This window comes from Dromiciops gliroides, chromosome 3, assembly GCF_019393635.1.
Source record: "Dromiciops gliroides isolate mDroGli1 chromosome 3, mDroGli1.pri, whole genome shotgun sequence".
NCBI lineage: Eukaryota > Metazoa > Chordata > Mammalia > Microbiotheria > Microbiotheriidae > Dromiciops > Dromiciops gliroides.
In genome coordinates, this window is record NC_057863.1 from 13,061,034 (window position 1) to 13,088,805 (window position 27,772).

General features: G+C 39.0%; 1 protein-coding gene across 30 annotated transcripts in view; it reads left to right on the forward strand.

Annotated features, from left to right (window-relative positions):
* Positions 1 to 27,772, forward strand: part of MBNL1 (muscleblind like splicing regulator 1) — a 262,086-nt gene that overhangs the window by 58,514 nt on the left and 175,800 nt on the right. For 11 of the 30 annotated variants that reach the window (XM_043994555.1, XM_043994556.1, XM_043994569.1 and 8 more), the window contains exons 1-2: positions 13,896 to 14,009; positions 14,940 to 15,102. The exons of 3 other annotated variants lie outside the window; for them this stretch is intronic. In XM_043994555.1, coding sequence (XP_043850490.1) covers positions 13,936 to 14,009; positions 14,940 to 15,102 — 237 coding nt within the window. In that variant the 5' untranslated portion in view covers positions 13,896 to 13,935. 16 more of the 30 variants (XM_043994568.1, XM_043994581.1, XM_043994570.1 and 13 more) reach the window with 10 other exon arrangements.

Genomic DNA, 27,772 nt, shown 5'->3' on the forward strand with positions numbered 1-27,772 from the left:
AATGAAATTGTAGACATTTTGAAGTATTCCTGAGTCAAAAAAGAATTTATTTTAATTTCTAGCAAAAATGTCACCCATTCTTTGTAAAGTTACATGAAGTTACTCTTTGTAGGAAAGTTATTAAATTCGTTTTCTGCATTCCTTGATACCTAATTACTTTACTTATTTTAAAAGTTAATGTGCTAATATAGGATATAATATAGGTATAGGATAAGAACATATATATATATAATAACTACATAATAAATACTTGTTGATTTTATTTTTATGAGTCTTAGTTTATAAAAATGATTTTTATTTCTTTGCTCTTCCCCCTAAAGGGAGATCTTTTGGGGTTGTGATTGTCTGGTATTGCTTTTCCAGGTTGACAATAACAATGTCAAGGGAGAGTCAATCAGAATATAGTAATTGCTGAGTAGGGAGCTGAAAATAGAAGAGAATGAGTCGATGGCTCGCTTTCGGCCATGATCTAAGGCTCTTTGCCATTGCCAAAGACACACAGGCTTGAAGCTTGCAACACTGCATTTAGCCGTGGTTAAAATGAAAGAAGAATATGTTTAATAGCTTCTTCCCCAAAGTTATCAGTTCATATTTAAGTCTTTCCCCTGAGGTTTACAGGACATGAAAGCCCACCAGCCCATTTTATTTAAGATGTAGTCAAGCAATGACAAGTTTCCCACATAATTAATTGGCTCTATATTTATTGGATTTTCTAGAGTAGTTATTTTAGTTCTTATTATATTTAATTAGAAATATGCACTTTACCTGCTTCTCTCATAGCAATTAACGTTTAATGTGGCATGTTTTGGGTCCTCTCCATCATAGGAGCAATTGGAAGTCCTATGATGTAGTCACCATGTAGAAGAGGTGGGTTTTTAACCAATCGGTGGCATTTGTATTCATGGTTTTGTTTTGTTTTTTTGGCCTATGGCTATAGTGGGACCTATTACATGGTGACAAGTGGATTTGGAATAATCCAGATGCACAAATGATTTTATGCTCATATATAAGAAGAAGGAGGGAATTTATAGTTCCCATTCAGTGGCAGAACTCTCTTTAATCAATAAGCCTTTCATGAGTGCCTACTGTATGACAGATTTGGGTAGACAAAGAAAAAAAGGAAAACAATCCCTGACCTGAAGAAGCTTATGTTCTGTCGAGAGAGATGGCAGGTATTCATGCAGAATCCCTATAAAGGATATCGATCCAAGAGAAATGAACATGGGTATTTAGGGAGGGTTGGAACTAGATGCCTGAGAGGGAGGGGCAGGAATGAGCTCCCATTTAGAAGCTGGTGTTTGCCCCGTGTCTTTACAGAAGAGAGGGATTCTCTGAGGGTGTGATGAGGAGGGCGTGTATTCTAGGGGTATAGAACAGCTACTAGGAACTTTGGAAATTGGAATCTTGAGTCAGATTCAGGAAGATCTGCATTCAAAGCCTTGTTCTGACACAAATACATAATTTAATTGCCTGTAGTATGTTATAACACGTCTTTTGGCAATTTTCATAGTCAGAAGTTTTTAAAAATTGGTTCCATCAAATGGTACCGAGGGATTTCTTAAAATAAACTGATTTTGAGTTATCATAGTCTTGTTCTTTTTCTTTCACTCTCCTCCTGCCCCCACCCCCAGAAAAGTAAGAATTTGCCAATTTCTTATGCCACTGAGGTTAAGACATTGTAGGTCTTTTACAATGGGACATTGAGTCAACCCCTCTCATTTTAAAGATGAAGAAACTGTGGTCCGGTGATGTTGAGGACATTTGCCCAGGGTCACCTGCCAGGGCCACGAGGTCTTTAGACTTCAAATGCAACACCTTTTCTATTGGTTCAACTTCCCTATATCCTTCATCCATTTTTCATATGTGATACTTTTCTGACCCCATTTTCTTTGCCATGGATATTAGCTACTCTTCAATATCTCTCTTAAGATGTGAAACCCCAAACTGAGCAAGATTCTCTAGCTGTCCCTGATCAGCACATCCTGCAGGTACTGGTGGCTCCCTTGTCCTGGGCGCCATCCATTCACTGCTATGCTTTAAATTAGTGCAGTATTGTCCCAAACCTCGATTCCCATTGTGTTGACTTTCTCTTCTTGCTGAAAATTGTCATGACCCTGAGTCTGCCTTTTTCTACTACCAAGAATGTGAGCACATAACAATCTGCTTGTCTAATTAACCTCTGTATAATTGTCTCCACCATGATGGCTCAGCCGCTGCAGCTTTCTAAAATGTTAGTGACCCTGACTGGAGAGAGGAGAAATAGCCAGTTGATTGAAAGAAAGTAGAAAAAAAAATCCAGTAATTCAGCAGATCAGCTATAGAGTAAGTCAGGTTATTTTCCTTTGGCGATTAATTAGAGCAAGAATATCCAGGCCATCTATGGATTAACAAACCTTTCCTATCAGTTATTCACTGGATCCTTCTATGATGGAGATCTGACCTCTGAGGGCTACAAACTAGGAAAGAGGCAAAGAAGCAAAATAATCCATGGAGATCAATGGCCACCTTTCTGAAGAGTTGGAAACACATTTTGGGTATTGGAAAATTAGGAACTCTGGACTTTCACTTTTATGGAGAGGTCATCCTGAAGAGTAGAAGGGAGCCAGAGGCAGAGCCAGACAGAGTACTGGACAACTTAGAGGAGGGATGGTCTCAAGTTGATTGCTGTTTCAGGCACGGGAGAACTTTGTCATCCTGGGCAAGTAACTTCTACTCCCATACCTCATGTCATCATTTACAAAATGGGGATCATAACATTGTTATTTTACAGGATTGTTGAGGGGATCAGATGAGATAACAGGTAAAATGCTATACAAACTCTAAGGCATTATCTAAATACTGGTGATCATCGTCATCATCATTACTATTAATTATCCACGATGAGCTCAAGGTCTGGCTGTTCTTATTCAGTTGGAAAAGTATCAAGGATGAGGACATTTCGCGTCTGCTTCTTAATAACCAGACTAGTGAAGTATGAATCAATTCATCAACAGTACGTTGGCAACTGGGGGTGGGGTGAATGATTTCGGTTTTGGCAACCCACAAACCTGAGGAGAAATCAAGTATCATAGAGCATCTGCTGAGTTTGTTATGTCTGGTGCCTTGTGTGTTAGCTAGTCAGATCTTTTTCTTCCATATGCCATCAGCAGAACAGCAACTTAGATATTAAATTGCCAGAGCTTCGATATCCTGAATTAGGACATTTCAAAAAAAAAAGTCAACTTATCAATTGAAAAAAAAATGTAATCCTACCCCTGATTTTGACATGGAGGATAAATCCAAATGCTCCCTTCTTTTGGAGACATTGCAAAATATTTTAAACAATGCCAGTTTTCTCTCTACTTTTAAAGAAAAGATATTCTTACTAAAACGTCATTTGAATTAATATAAAGTGGGTTTATTAACTTTTTAAATGAATGAATAAATATTTTATATTTTATTTTTTAAATTTCTAATACAGTAAATATTCATTGATGCATCCCACATATACAAAACTTATTTGGGGCCCTCAGTATATTTTAAGAGTATAAAGGGGTCCTGAGACCTAAATGTTTGAGAAGCCCTAGTTTAATGACCCTGTCTTTCCAATGCTTCCCATTGCCTCTAGGATAAAACCAACCCCTCCCTCTCCCCATTTAGTTTTAAAGTCTTTCCTTTCCTTTCCAAATGCACATTATTGCTATTCCTTCAGCACACTGTGGTCCAGGCCAATTGACCTTTCTGTTCTTCCCACTAGATACTTCACTCCCCATTTCTTTGCAGTCACCATCCCTCTATGGCTGTAAAATTCTCCCTCCTCACCCTCTGCCTTACAGAATCCTTCTTCCTTAAAAAACTTCTCCTTGTTTAAAGGACTTCTTTAGCAATCTGGTGGTGTTTTATGCATTAAATAAAACACAAAGGATTACAAAGGATACCAACTGAATACAATAATAAAATTTTAAAATAAAAGTTTTCAGGTCCAGGTTAAGAACCCCTGGTCTACATGAAGCTTCCCTTGATCCTCCCAAGTGCTAGCACTCCTCCTTATAAACTACCTTGTAGTGAGCTATTTGGTACTTGTTCCAATTCTGCTTATAACCCAACAAGTCCTTGCCTTCTTCCCCAGTAGAATGTGAGCTCCCTGGAATTAGGGCTTGTTCACTTTTCTGTATTTGGATTGTCAGTGCTTAGCACAATCAATGGAACATAGAAGGTCCCTAATCAATATCTATTGATTAATTGATTGATGCTAACATATTCGAAAACTTAGCCCACAGAGTAATTCTTTATGAGCCTTGAAACCAGTTCCACTTTTTATTTGGGCCTAATTACTGGCAATAACTACAATATTTATTTTCAATCCATCTATGGAGAAAGTTTCTGCTTTTCATGGGAGAAGATAGGTGTGTGGGTACAATCAGTGATAATAGTCATTATTTATAGAGCACTTTCAGGTTTGCAAAGTGCTTTATAAATATTTTCTTTTTTCTGAACAATGCTGAGAGGTGACTATGTTTATTATCCCTTTTTCAATTATGAAACTGAAGCAAACATGTTACATGACTCACCAAGGCTCACACCATGTCTAAAGCTGGATTTGAACTCAGGTCTTCCTGACTTGGGCTCTCTCCATTGCACCATTTAGCCGTCTCACCAGTTTATCAACTGGTGATTAGATAAGCAACACAGTCATCTGTGGCTATAATTCTTGGTCATAAATATATAGCATTCTACACCCAACATCTATTCATTGCTATGGATACTGGATAGGACAAGGTTTGTTGTCTAGTAGATGGTCTATCAAATTGATAAAAGGAGGAAGATTTGGAGAGAATGGTCTAGTATGGTGTTATATTGCTAATTTGATCCTATCACCAATGCTTTCCTCTTTTTGGTGTTTATAACTCCTGTACGGTACTGCCTCATGAAACACTTGCACCTCATAGATTATTATCACGTTCTGAATATGTTATTTATAACATATAGTGGGTGTGGCATAGTGGATAGAAGCAGGATACCACTTCATCTGGAGTCAGGAAGACCTGGGTTCAAATCTAGCCTTAGATACTTATTAGCTCTGTGGCACTGGGCCAGTTACTTCATTGTTGGCCTCAGTTTCTTTTTCTGTTAAATGGGAATGATTATAACACTTTCATACCTATCATTTGACTCTGGCCAAGTTGTTTAATAGACCATAGTTTCCAAATCTGTAGAATGTGGAAGTTGGATTAGGTAGGAGATTTAAAAAATATTTTTACTTATTTTGTTAAGTATTTACCAATGTAAAAATGTTTGGTGATCTTTTTTTTTTTTTGGTTTCAAATTCTCTCCCTCTCTCCCCTCTCCTCGAGAAGGTAAGTGATTGGAGATCGATTCTACCTGTGAGGTCATGCAAAATGTCTCCATATTGGCCATGTTGCAAAAGAAAACACACACAAAATCAAAGAAAAATAGAATGAAAATGTTTTTTAAAATAAGCTTCCATTTGTATTCAGAGGGTGTCAGTTCTCTCTCTGGAGGCGGAGATTATTGTTCATCCAAAGGTCCTTGGGAATTGTCTTGATCAGACTAGCTAAGTCTTTCATAGTTGATCATCCTTACAATATGGTTATTATTGTGTACTATGTTCTTCTGGTTCTGCTTGCTTTACTTTGCATGAGTTAATAGAAGTTTTTCAAGGTCTTTCTGAAACTATCTTGGAGTTCATTTCTTACAGCACAATAGTATTCCATCACAATCATATGCCACAATGTGTTCAGGCATTCCCCAATGGCTGGGTCTTTCCTAAATTTCTGTCTTTAGCACCACAAAAAGAAATAATATAGATATTTTGTACAAGTAGATCCTTTTCCTTTTTCTTTGACCTTTTTAGGATACAGTAGGGTAGAGATTCTTAACCTGGGATCTTTAAGGGTCCCAGGAACTAGTATGGGAAAAAATTCAATTTTTATTTTCACTAACTTCCAAATGAAATAGAACATTTTCTTTACTGATTTGAATGTGCAATTCTCAGCAGGGGCTTCGAGACTTCACCAGATTTCCAAAGGGGGCTTTGACACCCCAATTCTTATCAAAAGGTTTTTTGAACATGAGAAGTTGGAGACTAGAAAATCCTCAGAGACCTAGCTCTGTTTTTGTGGTCATTGTCTTTAGATGAGATATTTCTAGATGAATAAAATCAGTTTTACAGTAGATGACAAAGGAAACCCATTCCATTGAGATTAAGATATAGTTTTTGCCCTTTTCAAGTTCATAGACTCCCTGAAATCCATCCATAAACCCAAGTGCAGGACTGCTAAGGGCTCATTCCCTTCTCAATCGATCTTCCGGTGAACTTTAGATCTGAACCATGCCAGAGTAACATGCTAGGTAGTTAATGATGTTAATAATGTGCTCTTCTGCAAACTGAGAGTGAGCAGAGTACTTCTGAAAACTGCAGTGAACCTTTCTGGACCTGGATTCCCTTCTCAATTAGGGAATCATTGTTTCAAGACACTAAATGAGACATTGGTGTTGGGGGGTGGGGAGAGGAGTCACTAGAGCATCTATAAGTGCCCAATTTACTAACACAGATTTATGCATTTGTGGTTTCTGGCAGAAACTTTGTTAAATTGTAGAGCCATAGTCACAAGCCCAATTAGAAAGGAGACAAAGATGGAACATCAGGTACTCTTATCCTGCTAAAACGATGAATTTGTCAGGGGTGGACATGTGGGTACAGGTGGCTTTGTTTGTTTTGATATTAGGGAGGGGAGTGGGCCTTCCCCCTGCCCTTCAGAAAGTCATTTTGCCATGGGAGCAACTGGCTAATTAAAAGGTTGAATCTGCTGCCTTGAGGTCAGCATACTTAACTAAACAACATGACAATACTATAATAGTAGGGGAAATAAATTCTACTACCTCATCAATAAGCTTAGGCCTGCCTGAAACTTTTGCACTATCTTGTTATATTCCTGGAGAACATCCTGAGAATTCTCCCAGCAGAAAGGATCTTTCTTTCCTGTGACCTTTTATTTTAGCACAAATTTTAATAGGTTTGATATTTCTTAGGTACTTTCATAGTCTAATCTACTTTTTCCAATAGGTTAGATGTCTACATGTCTCATTCCCTGTTAGGGTACCCTAAGTGCCTTTCATTGAACCAAGGGGTAGTAAGAAGAGGACAGAGGAATCATTTGATTCATTGTTTTCTTCTCCCCACCAGGAATATCCATATCAGAGAAGGGAAGTGACCTAGTGGGGGTGGAGGAGGATGTGGCTAACTAGACAGCTTTGCTTCCAGGGAGCAGGTGAGAGAAGGCTTAGGGGAGGGGGGAGACGAGATATCATCTGAGTGGACTAGAAGTGCAACAAAAAGGTTTGGTTAAGAATAGGACTGATGCGATCTGAGCATGTCTGTAATCAAATGGTCAAGAGCCAATGGAAATGGAAAAGATCATGTATGAGGACCCCTGTCAGAATGAGCTTCTGGAAAAGAGGTGCTGAAAGTAGACAAATGAATTAGCTCCTGCAAAAAAAAAAAAAAATGGAGGTTTCTCTTGCCCTGAAAATGGAGGAAAGGATGAGAAAACGGGTGATGACACCAAGGGGAGGAGGGTGCTAGGAAAGGGAAAGAAACTGGATCTATGATTTCAGGGGTAGAGGAAGATGCACCTTCTCTGCAGGGCGATGAAAAGCCATGGTGCTTACCCAGGGTCTCACAGGAAGCATGTCAGAGTTTAGACCTACCTGAACATGGGATTTCCTGGCTCTCTGTCCACTACACAGTAAATACAAAATAATTTGGAGGAGGCAGAGTTCTGTGAAGGGAGTTTGTTTTTTAGAACAGTGATATCAAAAGGACTGATTTACTCAAACTCACAATAAGACATTAAACCCAAGCCAATGTGCTTCTGGGGAATATCTTATATTCACCCAGAATGATACCCATAGGGCTTTGCATACAATAGGCACTAAAGAAATATTGGTTGAGTAGAATTGTATCCAGGGTGGATTCCCAAATAGATACATTGTCATGTTTCATCTTAAGAGGAAAAAAAAAACCACTGTTATTTATTTGTTGATTTGCATGTTATCAAGACATTTAATTTCATTCATGAATACTTATCATGTCACTCAAAGTGGGTTGTTGCTATTTTTTTAAAATTCAAGCTTATCTCAATGTTTTATTGGATTATCCATTTGGAGTAGGAGGGCAGGCTGTAGTCCTCACCCAATGGCATCTCAGATAATAGTTAGATATCTTTCCCCATACACACCCACAGTGGCCTTGCTTCTCTTCTGTCTCTCACTGTTCCGTTGTCTTTCCCATCTCTCCATCTGCTTCTTCATTTCCTTCCTTTCCCTCATTAATGATTGGTCAGTGACATCCATAGACATTACTTAGCTCCTGTTGCTGCTCAGGAATAAAGTGATTATTGATCCTTGTGGCAGAGACTTTTTTTTTTTTTCAAATCTGTGGGTGATGGTTTGTTATAAAGCACGGGATTGGGCCACTTGTGCTTTGTACTTTCAGTGTGTGGAATTCAATTGCTTATTTCTCCAGTGGGGACAGGTATTAAAAAGCTTTGTGGGGGGAAGTGGGGGACTATAGTTTTAAAAATTCTTAAAGAACTGTGTTATTCAATATAAAATTGGTCAGTGCCCCCTTCCCCCACTATGGTATTTGTTCTTTTTATTACCTTAAAAGGGCTGTGATTTTTGGGGGTGTGAATGGGCACCCCCCTCAACTGATGTGATTTTCCCTATCCTTTTTTGTCTTATTCTTCATGATTTTCTGTGATTCTCTTCCCCCTTTATAAAAAATGTAGGCATCAAATATTTCTAGGCCGGAACCTCCCTCACTTTAGATAGTCTGGTCCTTAGATGATGGATAGTTTGTTGTCATGCCCATGCATAAAGCCTTTTCAGCTTGCTAGGACTTGCTGGATCTTGCCCCCCTACCATCATTGCCTTTGGGAATTTAGGGAAAAGCTCATGTCATACTAAAGCTGTGGAGTTCGATTTCAGTTCTAGCACTGAAATAGTTTATCAAGGTGCATTTTTATGTGCACATGTTTCTGTCTCAACTGTTATTTTTTAAAAATAGAGTATTTCTCAAGCAGAAGACGGAATTAATTCAATCACTCTTTTTAAAAACAGTACATTTCTTTAGCTCAAGCATTTATTGTGAATATTTCTATAACCTGGACAATGAACACATCAACATACTTAGATTGAGTCTGCGTAGGGAAAAAAAATTCTGTGTGTGCATGTGTGTGTGTGCGTGCGTGCGCGCGTGTGTGTGTGTGTGTGTGTGTGTGTGTGTGTGTAGCCTTGTCGTACTCACCTTTTTTGACATTTACATGACTGACTTGAATTGATGGCATAGTTGACTGACTTATGGACATGAGTCATCTAATATTGACTAAATCTATGTTTGATCAAAATTGATATGTCAGATCAAATTTCCAGGGAACCAGTATTTGCTGGGATTGGTATATTTTCACTTTGATCTTGGGGACTTTCTCTGGCCTCTAATTGGTGGAGAGTCCCAAGGTCAATGAATCAGAAAACAGTTTGGGGCTTGTCCCCGGGGGTTGGGGGGGCTTTCTCTCTTTTCATCTCCCCCTCAGCAGCCCGCCAAAAAAAGTCAAGACATTTTCCAGCCAAGTAGAAATGTATTTCATCTCCTATTTCTTCCCTTTCTATTTTAAGTTTGATCATCTCAATTTTGGTGGCCTAGAAATGGGTTTTGAATTTATAACATTATTCTTATTGAACTAAATGCCTCATATATCATTTGATCAAACTCCATGTTTTCATGGAAACAGTTAATGACATTTCTGGGCTATATCTGTACTGTGAAATTTCAGTTAACTGTTACCCAACTATGCCACAATTACAAGCATTAAGAATGTTCTCTCCATCTTTTAGCTTTTGGAGGAGGCAGTAAATCATATATAAATAATTTGGTATCAGAGATAAGGTAGAAAACCAACTAAAGAGGGTAAGCATAAACTCAGTCGTGTCAGAGCCAGACCCCTTCACCTTTAGGTAGTGAGGTGGTACAAGAGAAAGAATTCCAGGCCTGGAGTTGGAAAAACCTTAGTTCAAATCCATCCTCACATACTTACTGGGGGTGTGACCCTGGGTAAGTCCATTTACTTCTGATTGCCCCACTGTTCTCAACTTTAAAATGGACATGATAATTGCACCTCCTTTGTATGATCATTTGTGAGGATCAACTGAAATGATATTTGTAGAGTGCTTATCCTAGTGCTCGGTATATAGTAAGCACTACATAAATGTTTATTCCCTTTTTCATAATTTATAATGCCATCTCTATACGGAAATGGTGTCATTTTCATAGTCATCAGGTGAGCCAGTAACTGTCTCTGTGCTGAACTTTGTAAAATGAGGGACTGAATTAAATGACATTTTGGCCTTATCTAGCTCTAAGCAGTGGAGAGAGAAAGAGAGAGAGATGGATGCCCACTTTCAAAGAGAACTTCTTGGCAGCAGAACTCGGCCAATGGGTTGTGAAGCTGTGATCCATCCCTTTCAGTTGTCTTTGAAGGTTATGGCAAAAGAACTGCTGTTAGCCCCTTAGTAGCCAAGCAGGATTACGTGCAGCTGACTTTGATTTGTTTAGAACCCAATTTTAGAAGCCACAGGGCAGAGCCAGTAAAGGCCTGACTTTCCTCTCAGGAAAGTCCAAGTCTTCCTTCTGACACAACCTTAGCTGCATGACAACGGAGAAATCACCTAACCTCCCAGTTTCCCAAGTTCTCCTTCAGGATTTTGAAGCTTCAAAACTTCCCTCTTTGGCTTTTAAAAAGCAGAATTATCAATCAATCAATGTATATTCAAAATTGGTAGACTTTCTTCTACAGTTGTATCATCAATATGTGAATTTGTGATTTATATTGATTTCCTCAAAGCCTCTAAGTTACCTTGCAGTTCTTCCAGACAGAACCGTGTTCATAGAATGTCTAAAGCACTACATGTTTATGAATTCTAAATAATAAATGTTCCTTCTTTGGGTGTGCTATTCCAGTCACATAAATAAAGATACTGCAATTTTTTATAATAATGGTGTTTGGGAATAGGCTTGACATTTTCCTGGTGGCCTCTTATATCCAGATCTTTCTTTTTGTTTCAGAAATACAACTTGGCCGCCATGATAGTTCCCAATCAATATAACAATGAGTTTGTTTAGGTTGGCATGTGATTATTTTATAAAATCATTCAAGTCATCGAAACAATTTAATGTCTTCCTAAGGCCATTGTTTAGCGCAGTGTTTGGCACATAAATTCTTGATAAATGGTTGTTGATTAACTGGTTGACCATGCAAAGAGTTTTGGGGTGTTTTTTTCTAAATGCCATAGCCTTTCTCCTCAAGGATTTTCGATTTTATTGGGGAAGGGATATATAGAAGTATAGGGAGTGAGGGGGGCAAATCATTTCTAGAATAAATCCTTTAGAATAGTTTCAGGGGTTGATAAGGACCTCATTCAGTTGCAGGAGGTTGTTGTAGATGAAGGAAGCCTTTACTGGAAAAAAAAAAAGGAATCTGGTCAACTAAGGTTTCCTGAGGATTGGGAGGGGGCAGTGGGTATAGGATGGGAATGAGACCAAAGACTCAATTTTTTTTTGTTTGTTTGTTTGTTTGGTTTTTGTGAAGCTTAGCTCTATGCTTTTCAGTGGCCTTTGAAAGTTTGTGGCAAAAGTACCACAAGTAATAAATGGTAGGTTTTGGATATAACAAGTGGCTCATTTGTCTAAGCCTTAAAGCTGAGCTTTGAAGGATGAGGAAGATCTGAAACATTCCAAGGAGAAAGCAATGTGTTCTAGGTGTGATAGATCCTTTGGTCAAAACAAAACAAAATAACAAACCAGGAAATAACATCATTATTTGCATCCATAATCCCCTGCATCAGAGACCTGTCATTTCACAGGTTTGGGTGTTCTCTTTCCACACAAAATGGAATTTAGTTGATGGTTTTGAGTGTTGCTGTGGTGAGCAAATTGGAACATCTTGAGATCAGCCTGGTAAAAGTCACAAATAGATGGCAAATATTTCTCTTCATCTATGCATTCTTTATAGCACATTTTCTGGGTATTCCTTTTCCCACCCTTTATCATTTTCATATTCTGCCTTATATCATACTTATATGTGGTTCCTAATCTCCATTAGTATTTTGAATGTTCATCAAATCCGGGAGTATTTCTTGTTTCATTCTTATATTATGGTCTTGTGCTGTATAGCTTGTTTGATAAATATTTGCTGATATAACATTTGCCAAAGGAACTACTAACTCTAAAGAAATTTCACATGTTATATTTGTTGAAGGTCATGGTGGTCTGCTAAATTTTCAGAATTACAGTTTCTTTCCTTTTGTTGGCAAAGTTCCAAAGTAGCCAAGATGCCATTTGAGTTTCAACATAAGGAAAACTTCATAGCTGCTGGAGCTCTCCCAAATGGGAAGGAAAACAGACTAACAATGAGTGCTTTCCATTGGCCATTTTAGAAGGGAATGGGTTTCTTCCCCTAAAAGAGAAGGTTGGGGGACAGCTACAGGTGGCTGAGTGGATAAAGCAGTGGCCCTGGATTCAGGAGGACTTGAGTTCAAATCCAGGCTCAGACAGTTGACACTTACTAGCTGTGTGATGCTGGTCAAGTCACTTAACCCTTATTGGGGGGACAGAGAGAGAGAGAGAGGGAAGGAAGGAGAAGGTTGGATGAGCCCATCTCAAGGGTAGTCTAGCATTAGGGTTAGGGTTAGTTAGGCTTGGCTTTAGCATTGTACACAACAGGCATTTAATGAATGCTTGTTGGCTTGTTTAAAGGATATCTTGTTCAGATTTGGGTTGGACCAGTTCGTTTTGGAAGTCTTTCTCAACCATGAGATCCTGCGCTTATTTGAATGTGAAAACCAAAAATGAAACAGACTTGCCTATTCACAGACAGCACATTTCAGGAGAGCAGTTGATGATTTACCTGTTGTAAGGGACATGCAATTCTCAGGAGCAACCCAAACCTGCCGAGTTATCAATTGGCAGCCGCTGGCAGCATTCCTGCCCCTTACTCAGAAGTGTCCCTCTGAGGTATGTCCTGTCGTCCAAATCCAATTCCCTCCTTAATATTTGATGCTTCCGTGATGGAATCGCTTTCTCCCTTGAGGATGACTTATGTTTTGCCAGACGTCCTGACAACGCTGCAATTCTCCTTTTCCCCACATGACCTCAGCTTTTGCTGGAGAAAATGCTGGCCTAAAGGGTGCTTTTGTTCCTCTTTGGCCCGCCTGTGATATATTGACAAAGTGTCTGCGGGCTGAATGGAATCGTTCTCCAGTATAGCCGAGAGCGGCAGGGAGAGAACGGCTGGACGTCTTACTTATGGTTTGGAAGGAAGTGAATTGGATAGGTCGGGAGAATGTACCATTCGTAAACACCCCCTTTCCTCTTGGATTCACGTGTCAGTCCAGCAGGCTGGCTCCCGGGAGCCTGCCCAGAGCCCAGCAGAGCAGAGCAGAGCTGAGGAGGGGGAAGGCATCTGGAAAGTGAGCCGCGGGCTGAGAGCTTGCCTTTGCCTCCGAGATTTCCAGGCGCTGGTGTGCTTATGTGGGAGCTGCTTGGAAAACTAACATGGTTTAATCCACTAACTGCATGTTGGGTAAATTCAAAACCCACATGCTCGTCCTCTTGCCGTGGAATAAGTCCCATCTGATGGACATTTTCTGTGCTTAGAGCATAGTAATGAACGTCTGACAGGCGCGACCTTTCATAAGACAACCCACACTATTGGCTTTCTGCCCAGAATATTGCTGCAACCCTATCTGTGATTGGTTCTCCCCCTATCATGCATTGCTTCGCAAAGGGAAGCAGCCCCTTTTTTAATAAATCTACGATGGCTGGCTGCAATGGGCAGCACCGTAAGTATTCTGCGTGGAAGGAGGAGACAGACGAGAATGTTGGCTAGTCTAGGGTCACACGGCAAGGTGGTGAGACTGTGGGACATCGGTGAAGTGCTACTTGGTAAATGGTAACCTATCTCTTTTTTCTACAGGTTGGTACTAAGAAGTGCCTTTCCTGACGTCTCTGCTGCTTGGACCGCTCTGCTTTTGCCTTGCTTGCTGCCAGCTAGACTGCGACGACATCACCTCCACCCTCCACCCTCCGCCTCTAGCCCAGACACCCCCATTTCTACTTAGAATCAAGAGAAAGCCTCTAAGTATCTGGCATTGCCTTAGGCTGCTTTAGTAGAAAGAGAGAGATTGAGAGAGAGAGAGAGAGAGAGAGAGAGAGAGAGAGAGAGAGAGAGAGAGAGAGAGAGAGAGAGTGGGAAAAGTTTGCTGGAAAAAAAGTAAGATTATCTTCTGCCAGAAAAATCAAGGAGGAAAAACAAACAAACAAACAAACAAACAAAAATAATTTCTCCATTGTTGCTCTAAAGCTGCTGCATCTGTCTATGCCAAACTAATCAATACCAATTGCACCACAGAACCCAATTGCAAATTCAGCTGTGAGGAGATTACCTTTCAGACAATTTGCTGAAAGCAGCTTGGAAATTCTGTGTCGGAGGGTCTGCCACGTTTTCATGCTTGTGTTTTGGGCTCCAAATTGGCACTAAGAATGGGTTATTGAGAGCACCAGGATAGTTCCAGGCCCCACGTTGAAACATTGATATACTTGTGATCCTAGCATTTCTCTTTAAGTCCCAAACCTCTTTCGATGAACAGTTTCATGCTGTGAATTTCTAGTGGGATCTCTTTTCCTTGATATTGACAAGACTATTTTCCATGTACCTTTAAAGATCAGGGATTTGGGGACAGAGCATTTCAAGAGGTGACATTTTCATCATTTCCAGTCTTAACAGTTTGGCTTTATTTTTTGGGGGGGTTCAGTTTGATTTTGTTCGTTTGTTTCACTGAAAAAAAATTAACTACCTGTAAAATCCAAACATGGCTGTTAGTGTCACACCAATTCGGGACACCAAATGGCTCACACTGGAAGTGTGCAGAGAGTTCCAACGGGGCACTTGCTCTCGAGCCGACACGGAATGTAAATTTGCACATCCATCGAAAAGCTGCCAAGTTGAAAATGGACGAGTAATCGCCTGCTTTGATTCATTGAAAGTGAGTAAATATTCTCTTATTTTAAGGGTAAGGTTTAACTGAGTAAAGGAAAGAAAAACAAAGAGAAACCAGCCGGTCTCAGAATGACAACAGTCCTTGTTTAGCAGTTTAGACACGAGGGGTGGTTTTATTGCTGATTTTCTGTTTGTTGTCTATTCTGTGGGGAAGCAAAGGCTAGGATTGAAAATAGAGCCCTGCCTGACTTAGGATATTGTGCATACCTCCATCAGTCCTGGAACCTCTCATTATTACACAGAATAAAAATCCTAGGTGTAATTTATATTTCATTTAGGAAAAGACACATGTATAAACAGAATCTATCATATGAACTCCTGTGTGTGTATATAATAATAGCAAACATGTGGCTATGTCCATAGGTGTGTTTTATGTATGTGTTTGAGGAATCATGGGTACATAGCCTATATACATATGGAGAGCTTAGCCCAAGGGAAAATGAATATATATTTTACATTTAAGTGATCCAGGTGCTTTTTCTGTAGTTGGGAGAGTAGTTAGAGAATCATAGATTTTACTTCCTACAGATTAAGGAAAATATGGATAGATTATTACAGCTTTCTATATTGAGGTATTTGTAATTTTGTTACATGTTCAAGTTCATAATATTATAAGGACAGAGGCTAATCTCAAGGCTAAACCATCCTGCACAAAAGGGAATGCCTAGCAAAGTTCTCACCTCATGCATGGGTAGTTTTAGGAGAGGCACAAACTTTTTTTGTTTTTCCTATTGAAACTCCATAAATCTTGTTAAGTACTGAGATCTTAGTCACTGGAATTTTGTTTTAATGTTCCAAAAATCGTCCCTGAGTTTTCTTAGCATAGTTTTTTCTCCATTTTTTAACTATAATGAATTTTGATTTCTAACTCTCTCCTCTGGAGGGCCCAGGTTTCAAGTAGCATCTTCTGTGAGCACCAGATTCTCCAAAGATTTATGCTGCAATCCGTTGGTAGATAAAGATGGCGTCAGGTGCCTAGGTCAGGTGTCGTGTTTGAAAATGGGCATTTTTAAGGACAGCATAAATAGCCCAATTTGACATGAAATATTGGGGTGTTACATGGAATTTGTTGCATTGTGGAAAGGGCTGACTTTTGGTTCGTTGACTGTGGTTTTCCTTCATTTTAACAGCACTGAAGCTTAGTTAACTTTGTCAGTCTTTTAAAGACGATAGCTGACTTCTCTCAGGTTCTCCTAAATCCATGTGCCCTCTTTAAAAAGTGAATTAGTCCCACAAGAAGATTTACAAAGTATTGTGGTTTTCTGGTGAGCCCTCAGCTAACTTTGGGGCCATCTCTATTAAGCTTTAGGAAGTAAACAATACTTTGGGTAGTCTAATTAAAAAAAAAGTATTTCAAGGCTATCACTTTAAGGCTGGGGATAGAGTGCGAAGCTTGTTTGTATGTCTGTGCACACGTGTGTTAGAAAGTGAGAAAAAGAAACAAAATAATTTTAAAGCACAAAGAAGAACTACTAAGTGAGAAGCATTTCCTTAAGTATAACAGCCGGAACTTATGGGCCCTAGTATATATTTTTTTCTTCCTTTTTTGGGGGGGGGGTGGGGTAGAGCCAAGGCGACTATGCCTTTAAGAGTATAACTCATTTGCCTTTGTAAATTAAAGTTGGCTGGATGCAGGTGTAACCAGCAACTGGTACCCACCAAATGGAGGTGAGGGGCTAATAACACTCATGGCAGGGAGGGCCCACCTGTGCCCACAAGCCACCCCTGTTTGACCCAGTTCCTGGTGAGCCCCATTTTCCTGCTTGCAGATGGTATGCATGCTGCTGCAGTATAAAGGACAGACAGACTTTACCAGGGTTTTCACAGAACAGTCTTCCGTCTTTGGGAACTTAGGATTCAGTGGCTTTCCCCGCCTCATCCTTAAATACTTTTTTTATAGTTGTTGCTTGTTCCTGACCACAAAATGGCCCCTTTTTGAGAAATGCCCCAGCATTCCACATGGCATGTGGCCCAGTGATAATCTTAACCGGTGCCACTTTCAAGGTGTCTTTCTGTTTTTTTTTTTTGTTGTCTTTCTGTTGTTGTTGTTGTTGTTGTTGTTTTAGCTTTCAATTTCAATGCTCAATGTTTTATTCACAAGGACCTGAGAGGAACAGTCTGTAACTGCACACTTTGTCCTTCCTTATGTTGTTTTTCTGTTCTTCCTAAAAAAGGCCCTTTAATTTCTAAATAATGCCCCAAATATAGTAAAACAATTTGACTAGATTTAGAAAAGCAAAGAGGAAACAAGAACAGAAATTATATGAAACGTGGATTGAGGTAGGACGGTGTCCCCTCAATGATTCCCGTGATCCTGTTTCAAGAAAGAAAGCTTTGAAAAATGTTCAGCCCCATAATTAAGCAAGCATGTGTTCCACAATATCAACAGTCACAAGAAAAGCGTCATTTGTTTCTTGATACAACATTTAATAACCTACCTTCTAGATAGCCGTCGTCCATTGTTCAGCCTTGTGGCTACCACAGATTAAAAACATATTTAAAAATCATTAGAGACAGCCTGCCATTCATGTTTGAAGCCCTGTACTTGAAGAGAGTTGTGGGGGTTTGCCAATCCTCTCTCCCTCTTCCCTCCCCCAAAATGGCTGGAACATTTGTACAAAGTCAGAATCCAAACGGTTGGAATTTTACAAACTTTTGCAATATGCTGACTTATTCCATCAAGGGTGTCTTAGGTACCGCCGAGAGCCGTGGGCCAGCCTTATGCCGAGCTCTTGAGCATGAGATGGATGTAGTCTGTGTAATTGGCTATTTTTAGAATGCTAGGAAGGCAAACTAAATACTGTGTGAGAGGACCCTGTGAAATGCTAGCACCCTTCAGCTGTGCTGCCTGTGAATTTGGCCACATTCCCAGGTGTCTTATACCCGAGGTTTTCATTGGGAAAAGAGAATGCATTTCATTGAAAAAGAGGAGAAAAGCTCGCAAAGCTGTTGGTTTATTTACATGAAAACAACGGGCACATTGCTGAATCTTAACCCGAGGAAAATTAGGCAAGGATTTTGGTTTGTTTATGGTAAATTCACGTTAATTGAAAAGAATTTATTCACTTCGATTGGACTTGCTACTTACTAATTTGTAAATAGCAGTCTCACGTTCGAAGTGGAGGTGGGGGAAAAAACCGAGAAATGTGTGAACATGCAGAATATAGTAAAATTATAGCCTATGAGAGTGAGCCAGGCCCAAGTTATAACATCATTACCAAATACAGCATGTACAAACCTTTGCTTTTAATAAGACTTCTTTTCCCCTTTAAGTGATTATGTTTTTATAATCAATGTTTTCATTTGCTTTCATCTCAGGCTGACTGCACAAAGTCTAGAATTGAATTGCTTACAAGCTACATATTGAGATCATTAAGTATCTCATAGCCTCGGTGGTTTTCAAAATCTGTTTTACATTGTGATGGAAGGAGCTTTTCTTATTGTTCTCGAAGTAGATACTGATAAATGGGGAGGGGAGAGGCCCTCCCAATGCAAGTTGTCATCAAATGCCATGGATTTAGAAAAGCTGGATTTAGGGGGTGATGACAGGAACCAGTGTGGTCCCTCAACTTGCTTACCTTTCCCCATCCAATAGCACTCCATGTATGAAGGGTTTTAGCTCATCTATTAGAGATACTCAAGGGCCCAGTTTTAGCTTAAAGATCAGTCTTTGATGCTCTTGGAAGATTAAATTTTGAATTTGAAATGAGTCATTTCAGTGTGGTCAGAAGGACATGGATCTTTTGGATAACAATTTACTTTATTTTACTTCATTTTTATTTCGGTTTAAATTTTTTTGGTCTACTCAACGTTTTGGGGTTCAGGTGGGTGGCATTATCTTCATTTTAAAGGTGAAGATTGAATTTCAGGGTGTCAGGCGCAAATGCATTCTTCTCCAGATTCAGTCTCCCAGCTCTCATCGGCAGATCTGGCTTCTGCAAATCTTGTCAGCCACTCAGCTAGCATTTCCAAAGCATCTGGCTTGTGCCAGACATGGTGCTAAGCATCATCAAAACATTGAAGAAAGCAGCAGAAAGCAATTCACTTCATGGCAAATAGAATTTGCCTTGATCACTGGAGAATGAGTGTCACCATCATGATACTAACTAGCCTTCATATTCTGCCATAAGGCTCGAAGAACACTTCATAGATATTGCCTCATTTTATTAACAGAGCATCCCCGGAAGGTAGTGGCTGGTTTTATTCCCATTTTACAGATAAGGAAACTGAGGCAGACAGAGTTTAGGTGACTTGCCCAGGGTCTCAAAACTAGCAAGTAACTGAGGGCAGATTTGAACTCGTGTCTTCTTTACTGTGGGTCTAGTGATCTAACCACTTGCCACCCAGTTGCCTCTGATAATACATGTGCCTCTCATTCTTTTATTGAAATATCTAGGTACAACAGTAGGTAGAGTTCTGGACCTGGAGTCTGCAGAACCTGAGGCCAGTCCTGCTTCCAATACTTACTAGCTGTGTGATCTTGGACAAGATTTATCTGCCCCATTTTACTCATCTGCTAGATCCTGTTATTATTCCCTACCCCATAATATCTGCAAAGCACTTTGCAACTCTCAAAGCATTATTATTATTAATTATACGTTGTGTAAAAATGGCCACCTTCATTAGTAAGTCAGTAAACATCTATCAAACACCTACTATGTGCCAGGTACTGTGCTCAACTCTGGGATCCAAAGAAAAGCAAAACAAAGTCCCGACCCTCAAAGAGCTCACAATCTAATGGAGGAGATAGAATGCTAATAACTTTGTACAAACAAGTGAAAGGTAGGACATATAGGAGATAATTAACAGAGGGAAGGCATTTTAATTAAAGGACAATTGGACAAGGCTTCCCGTAGGAAGTGGGATTTTAGCTTGGGCTTTAAGAAAGTTGGGGAAACTGGGGCTGAAAATGAGAAAGGGGAGAGTTCCAGGCAAGGGACCCAGCCAGAGCAAATGCCTGACGTCTGGAGATGGGAGCATCTCATTCAGGGTACAGCAAGGAGACTGATGTCTCTGTATAGAAGAGTATGTGGTAGGTAGAAAGTTATGAGGGTACTATTCAGTAAGCCTCCATGTAATGGGGAGACTTGGAAGCTTGACATTAGTTAAATCAAATCTATAGTTCCATGCTGGGTCAAATTAAAAAAATGAATATATTTGAATTGTCATCCATGTCATTTGGAGTGTTGAATGATTTACAGTTTCTTGTCTTTCCAAAAATAATCTATTTGCTTTTGTTACTTCATATAGAACTTAAATTATTATGACATAATTAGGCAGCACAGTGCTGAGCCTTGAATGAAGAAGACCTGAGATCAAATCTAGCCCTGTGTAGCCCTGTACAACCCTGGGCAAGTCACTTAACCTATATCTGCATCAGTTTCCTTATCTGTAATTATAATAGCTCATTCCTCCCACAGTTGTTGTGAGGATCAAATGAGATAATAATTGTTAAGTGCTTAGCACAGTGTCTGCCACATACTAAGCCCACTATATACATGGTAGATATTATAATATCACTTTTAACATCTTTACTACAGCATTTCAATATTTTTAAGAATAATGCCATTGTTACCTTCTCATTCAGAGATAAACTATCGCAAACAAGGTTCTTCAATGAGGTAATAGTTGTTCAAAAGGCTTATTCTGGCTTTTTTTAATATTAGATTTCTTGTAGATCTAGATTAAAAAAAATAATTAAAACATGTCTCAAGTGAAAATTGCTTTTGAACACGCCATCTCCTCTGCCTTCAACCAACCCATCTTGTTCTCTTCCCTGCTCCTCTTGGTGGCAGCACCATTTCCTCTTCAACTTCCCTTAAAACACTGGTGCTCTCTTTGACTCATCACTGTCCCTCGACCACTTTGTCCAATCCCTTGCCATGTCTGACCGGTTCTCCTTGCATAAAACCTTTTGCCCCTCTCTCCCATTCCCACTCTGCTGGTCTGGTCCCTTTGTAATGCCTTGGTCTCTCTATCTCCATTCTATGCTTTTTATTCGCAGAGCTGCTAATGTTATCTTCCTCATCTTTCTTTTCCTCATCAAAAATCCTTTGCTGATTCCCTGTCGTCTTAATAAAATCGATATTCCTCATTGGAATCTTAAACAATCAGACTCCAATCCCCTTGTTGAGCCTGATTCTATTCCCCTCCTCTTCAGACATGGCTGTGATTCCATCAAACGGTTTTGGATCATTTGCTTCCTCTATGAATATGTGGGCTGGGCTGCCATGACTGTAACTTACTCCCTCTGTACCTTTCCTTGTTCTAAGTCTTCCTTCTTTAACCATTATATAGTACTAACCATAGAACCAGTTAATTTGTTTCCAAACTTTGGCTCCCTTTATATAAGCACGTGTTTTCTTTCCCAAATGCAAACTTGCTTTCAGGTAGCCAACTGGATAGGCTCGTACCGATCTAAACTTTGTGCCCAGTGTCCCGAGCTCTTTATCAATATTGAAGTAGAAAAGACTTTATGGGTCATTTATTGTGACCTTATTTAACTGATGAGGAAACTAAGGCTTGATGAGGTAATGCCATCTTCCCAGGATCACCCAAAGATTAAATAGCAAAGCCAGTTCTTTTGACTCCAGACCTTTCTATTGCATTTATAATTGAGTTAAACCGGTGGTTGTGACAAGTCGCTGAAGACCTAGTCTAAATTCACATCTTCCTTATATAGTTTCAAAAAACATCTGTCTCGGGGATCTCTGCTTATATGTAGGAGGAGGTTCGATATACAGGCTTAGGGTCTGGTCCCAAACAACCAGGTTGCACATAAAACAAAAACCACAGGGATTATACTGGGTTGTCACCACAGAGAGGTGAGAAATTAAATGGCAGCTCTGTGGGCCAGCAAAGAAATAGAAGCACCCAGGGGCCTGGTTTGGGCTAAGTTTCCCCTGGCATTTCCCTGGTCAAGGATTAGCAGCAGATTTATGCTATTACCATCACTAATCTGTTACCTTTCATGCTGAGCAATGTCTCCCTTCTTACAGGCTTGGACAAAGCTTCTTATTCCCTTACACTGAGATCCTCTTGAGGAAGCTATCAAGAGTCCCCAAATTGTAAGAGAAACACAGTCTGGACATCTATTTAAAAGCAATTTTCTTTACTTGTTACTGCTAGTTCAGATCTTGGTACTCTCGGTAGGAATGGACAGTTTGGGGCTGGTGGCTTTTTCATACTTCCCGTGGGGCCTGAATCAAGTCATTTTATCTTTGTGCCTCAGTATCCTCATGTGGAAAATGAGGGGGCTGGATCACATGACCCCTATAGATACCATTAGATCTATGTCTATGATTCCTGTGGTTCATCACATCACAGGGCCTTGTCCTGTAATAGATGCGAGGTCAACATTTAATGCATTGAAATTTTGAACATGTGCTGGAGCACCAGGTAAAAAAGCTAGAAAGATACGTTCCAAGTAATTAGTCATTTGAAGCTTAACAACGTGTTTTTCCTTGAACCCTATGATTGGTTTGAAGTAAGCCTAAGTGTAGCTTTCCAACACAAATGTGGATTGCATGTGTGTGTCTGTGTGCATACATGTGTGTGTTTATACCTGCTCACACACATCCACAGATGCTTCAGGAACTGAGTGGGTTGAATGGTCAGGTGGAACAGTGACAAACTTTGAAGTGAGAAGACCCGGATTCAAAACCTGCTTTAGACAAAATAGCTGTATGATCCTTGGAAGTCATTGACCTTTCTCTGTCTTACATCATCTCATTGGTGAGATGGAAATGATTTTCAAGTGATATGCACTTCGCTGACTTTAGATTGGTGTATAAACATCAGTTACTATTAAAATCGTTTCGATAAGCAGGCATGAAAGGAAAAAATGAACAGGAAAGCAAAGGAGTCTTTAGAAGCACCAAGCTAATACCTCTTGTTTCCCTTCATCTAATTATTGCCAAAAATTCATGGATAATATTTGTTATAAAATGTATAGCGTACACATGTTCTGATATCCATATTTAGGTGTTCTGTGTTAGCATGAATACATATTAGCGTGCAATCTCTGTGCATTTGAGGGAAAATCCAGACTTCAGGAAGCAGAAGGGAAAACGGGATTTGTTGGTGACCTCTGAAAGTCCTTCAGTTTTTCTGTTATTTGTTATTTAGTTTTGCATTATAAAAAGAATTTTAGTAATAATAGACATTTAAAGTTTGCATAGCACTTTGAGTGTTATAATTTTCATTCATTGATCCATTTATATTCCAAATATATGGTCTTATCCATAGAAAGAATAGTAATTTTATTTGAGGATTGTTCCTCCTTAAATATGTAGATCAAAAATGCAGGGTTATAGAGTCAGTACCCATCAACTTCTGGACTTGAACCCAGCTCCTTCCTGTTCTCTCTCTTTCTTTCTCTTTCTGTCTTTCTGTCTCTTTTTCTGTTTCTGTCTTTCTCTGTCTTTCTGTCTGTCTATATCTCTCTGTATCTGTCTCTGTCTGCCTGTCTGTCTATATCTCTCTGTATCTGTCTCTGTCTGTCTGTCTGTCTGTCTCTCCCCCCCAACTCTAATTTTGATCAATGTGATCATATAATAGAGATTTTTGGGTTTTCTTATTTTTACCTATCAAGTAAGTAGCCCATGAAAATATTTCAGAAATGAATGTGACTATTGGCAATATCTACATACAGTTGTCCTTTATGTTGCCAGAAGGCAATTTACAGATATGTTCATTTTTGGAAAAATTTCTTGGGGACCCACTTTGCAAAGATAGAAATAGATGAGTAATTTAGGATTTTATTCATTTGAAAACACAACTGCTTTGTCAGTGTATCATATTTACCCTCATGAAGAGGCTGGTTTGCATTTGTGGTGTTGTACAAGCCTTATGTTACCTGGGGAGATTTTAGCTGAATTTAGCCTTTAAAACATCTGATAAGGATAATGTTTCTTAAATAATATCTCTCTGACATTTATTATATGTAATTTAAAATTGATTCTATGTAATTTAATAATTTAATCATATGTAATGATACTTTTCCTTTAAATTGAAGACCATAAAAGCAGAGCAACCTATAGAAGTTGAATCATTTTATCTTGCTTCCCATCATTCCAACTAACTTGAATATATAGGAAAGAGATGTTGCTTTCCACCTTAGAATAAATGCTTTTTGGCATTCGTGACAGTTTCACCAGTGGAGGTTTTCGGGTTTTTTTTTTTTTGTTGTTGTTGTTTTGTTTTGTTTTTTTAGTGAGGCAATTGGGGTTAAGTGACTTGCCCAGGGTCACACAGCTAGTAAAGTGTTAAGTGTCTGAGGCCGGATTTGAACTCAGGTCCTCCTGAATCCAGGGCTGGTGCTGTATCCACTGCGCCACCTAGCTGCCCCACCAGTGGAGGTTTTCATTGTAAAACTCATGTTTGTGTGTTAAGCAATGAAACTGTTTGATTTTTGTGTTCCATATTTCTGGGAGGGAATAAACATGACATCTCATAGCAAGACTTAGTGATACATATATGAAGACTTCTACTTCTGCTTCTGACAAGTCATGTAGTATATTGATAATTGAGCCTGATATCTGGGCAATATCGACTGTTGTGCAACCTGAGAAACGAGTCATTTCTCTGGAAGTGAAAAGACATACCCCAGTTCTTGACTTGGACACTGGCCCTTATTTTTATTTCTCAGCTCATCCTTGGGGTTAGTATATGTTTAGACTCTCTATGCTAGGGCTTCCCAGCTACTTAGAGACTCTGGCACTCTTAAAAAAGTCTTTCTTTCAAAGGTATGCAAGAAGTCTGGGACCATTTCTGATTTCCACTGAATGATTCCCAGTTAATTTATGATGAGGTGGATATCTCAGGTAGCAGCCAGGGAAATTGCCATTAAATGACAATATACATTGTGTATGTATTTAAAGTATTGAAGGGCAGAAACTCAGGAAAGCACATATTTATTATTAAGCGTCTTTGGCCAACAAGGAACAGAGTAAATTTGACTTCAAGTCAATTGCATTGCATTTTGTGAGCAGAAAATCCCAACAGCACCCATCTCTAACCCCACAGAGTTTAACGTCGATTATTAATACCTGTGAATTTGTTAGCATGATCGGCTGATACATCCCTTTATTCAAGTCTGCTCTTGTCTGTTTGTACAAGTTTAGCTACTTGGTTTTCTATGTTTATGTTTCCAGGATTTCTGATAAATCCCTAATCCCTGACTCTTCCCATATAAGAAAAACAGTATTTGAAAGTAATAGAAAAGAACAAAATTCACAAAGTAAAGTACAGAAAATTAAAGCTTAAGAAAACGGACATGTTTTTAAATGATCGTTTTCAATTTTCTGCCTAAACATAGTCATAATCAATGTTCTGAATCTATTCTGGACTTATTGATCATATCTAGAAGCCATCTCTTTTGTGAGGGCACTGAAAAGATCATTGGCTCAGATACCTCAGCTCATTGTACATTATAAAACCTTTCATTGGTTGAAAATGAGACGAGGAAAACCTCCCGAACCAGTGTAGCATTTATTAACTATAGCCAGCTGAAAAAAAAAAAAAAAAGCAAAGAACTCTTCAGACGGATGCTACCAAAATAGGTCAAACACAAAATACTATTTAGGGAAAACAATAGAGCTGAAATTAGCAGTAAGTGGCTGAAGTAAGAGCTCTCCTTGATAAGTAGTACTGCTTTACATTAAACAGTCTTTCTTTAGAAAGTGGGAACTGACAAAGAGATCCTCAAAGAGAGCTAATGGAGACCCTCAGGAGCTTTGGAAAGAACCATGTACATTCTGAAGAATCCATTTTTGGTCCAGTTGTTCCATTCTTTGGCTCAAATAAGTGGAGGCTTTTATACTAGAAGGCTACCTGCAAGAAATGGTCACTTCATTTAATACCTCATTATTTTTCATTATTACAAACTTTTGCTATTTTGTCCCCTATTTTTTTTCTTTGTGACATAGTCATAGATTCAATAAAGATTTCCACTCTTAAGCAACCCCACCATGTGACTATATGAACATAAAAAGAATAGGTGAAAATTTCTCTTCTATCAAATATTTATTTTGATCTCATCTAGCATTCTCATCTGAATCTGTGATTTCATTGATCTGGGGAATTTCTAACCTTGATCATGCAGACCTGAAACTGTTCTGCAGTGGGCTGAACACACACACACACACACACACACACACACACACACACACACAGACAAAGAGAGAGAGAGAGAGAGAGAGAGAGAGAGAGAGAGAGAGAGAGAGAGAGAGAGAGAGAGAGAACGAGTGAGCTATAAAAGTTCTTATGATGACACTTTACCCAGCCCACTGTGCTACTGGCTTGGTAAAGTGTCATCATAAGATGCTTACAGATCATAAGGCTGCTGCAAACCTTTCCATTGACATGAGGCTAAGTTCTCTCTCACCACTTACCATTTATTTTTCTAACTAGAGTTTTAATGCCAAGTTTTTTTTTTAAATATTAGACAGCAAATTCATTTTGAACTTTTTTGATTTTTGAAAAGGTTAAACTATCATCTCTTCATTCAGGGAATATGGATATATAATTTGGCTTTGACACCAATTGAGATGTAGGAGGAATAATAATTTGTAAAAAGCACGAATTTCACAATCTTTGTATTCCTATGGATATTAAAATGATATCAATACTGTGACTTTGTACTTGTATGCTTTGGAATTTGCAATTTACCCAAATACTATAAATCCTTGTAGAATATATGCAAACATTAGAAGATGTCAAACATTCTAAAAAGTTGTATTAGGGGAAAAAAACTGTCGAGGGCTGCTGTTCAGAAATGCTAAAATCAATCATAACAGTTGTGCCTAGATTAGTGTGGAAGCAGCTGCAAAGTGCATATTGTATGTTTCCTGCAGGATGGCTTGTCCTATTGGTCTACATGGTAATGAGGCCCAGGTAAATTCTGAATACATTGGTCATAATGAAGTAAATGTCAGTGGGAAAACTGGAAGCCATTTGCAGTTGTTGTTTTTACCACAATACATGGTGAAACACAGAGAGACAGCAAATTTAGTTGAAAATTTTAATTAATCATCTAGACGTTTGTTTTCCATGTCATCAGTTTTTGGGATTCCCTGGCCTGATCAAATTTTTCAGATGTTTCTCTATTTAATTAAAGTAATTATTGGAACATGGAAAATGAAGGTGATGACATTTACGAGAAAAAATATTCAATGGAGGGGGTGGTAGAATTATATATATCACATATGTGTGTATTGTGTGGGTTAAAATGCATTAAACTTTTTTTGAAATTTGTATTTGAAGTTGGACATATGCTAGAGAACATTTGGTTGAGGAAATGAGAAAAAGAGGTGGATGATGCAACTGTATGAATATCCCATAGAAGACCTCATTAAGTGGCAAACATGGATGAGCTTTCTTAATGGAGGTGCCTTAAATGGCACACTGGATATTTCACTTTCTAGGTCACTACTTTGTTAAAAAAATGAAGCAGAGTCTTTGAGCAGTTTTTGACTGACATTGATGGAAATATCTTAATTCAGCTTGCTAAGGAAGCAGTTGAGGAAACTCTTTGGCCACACTTCTCATCAACAAGTAAGAGCTTGTGGGAGAAGCGAAAGTGATAGGACACTTGCAAGGGAGGAAGTGGTCATGTTATTTCAGAATTCTGAATAAATAAGCAAGAGAAGGAACCC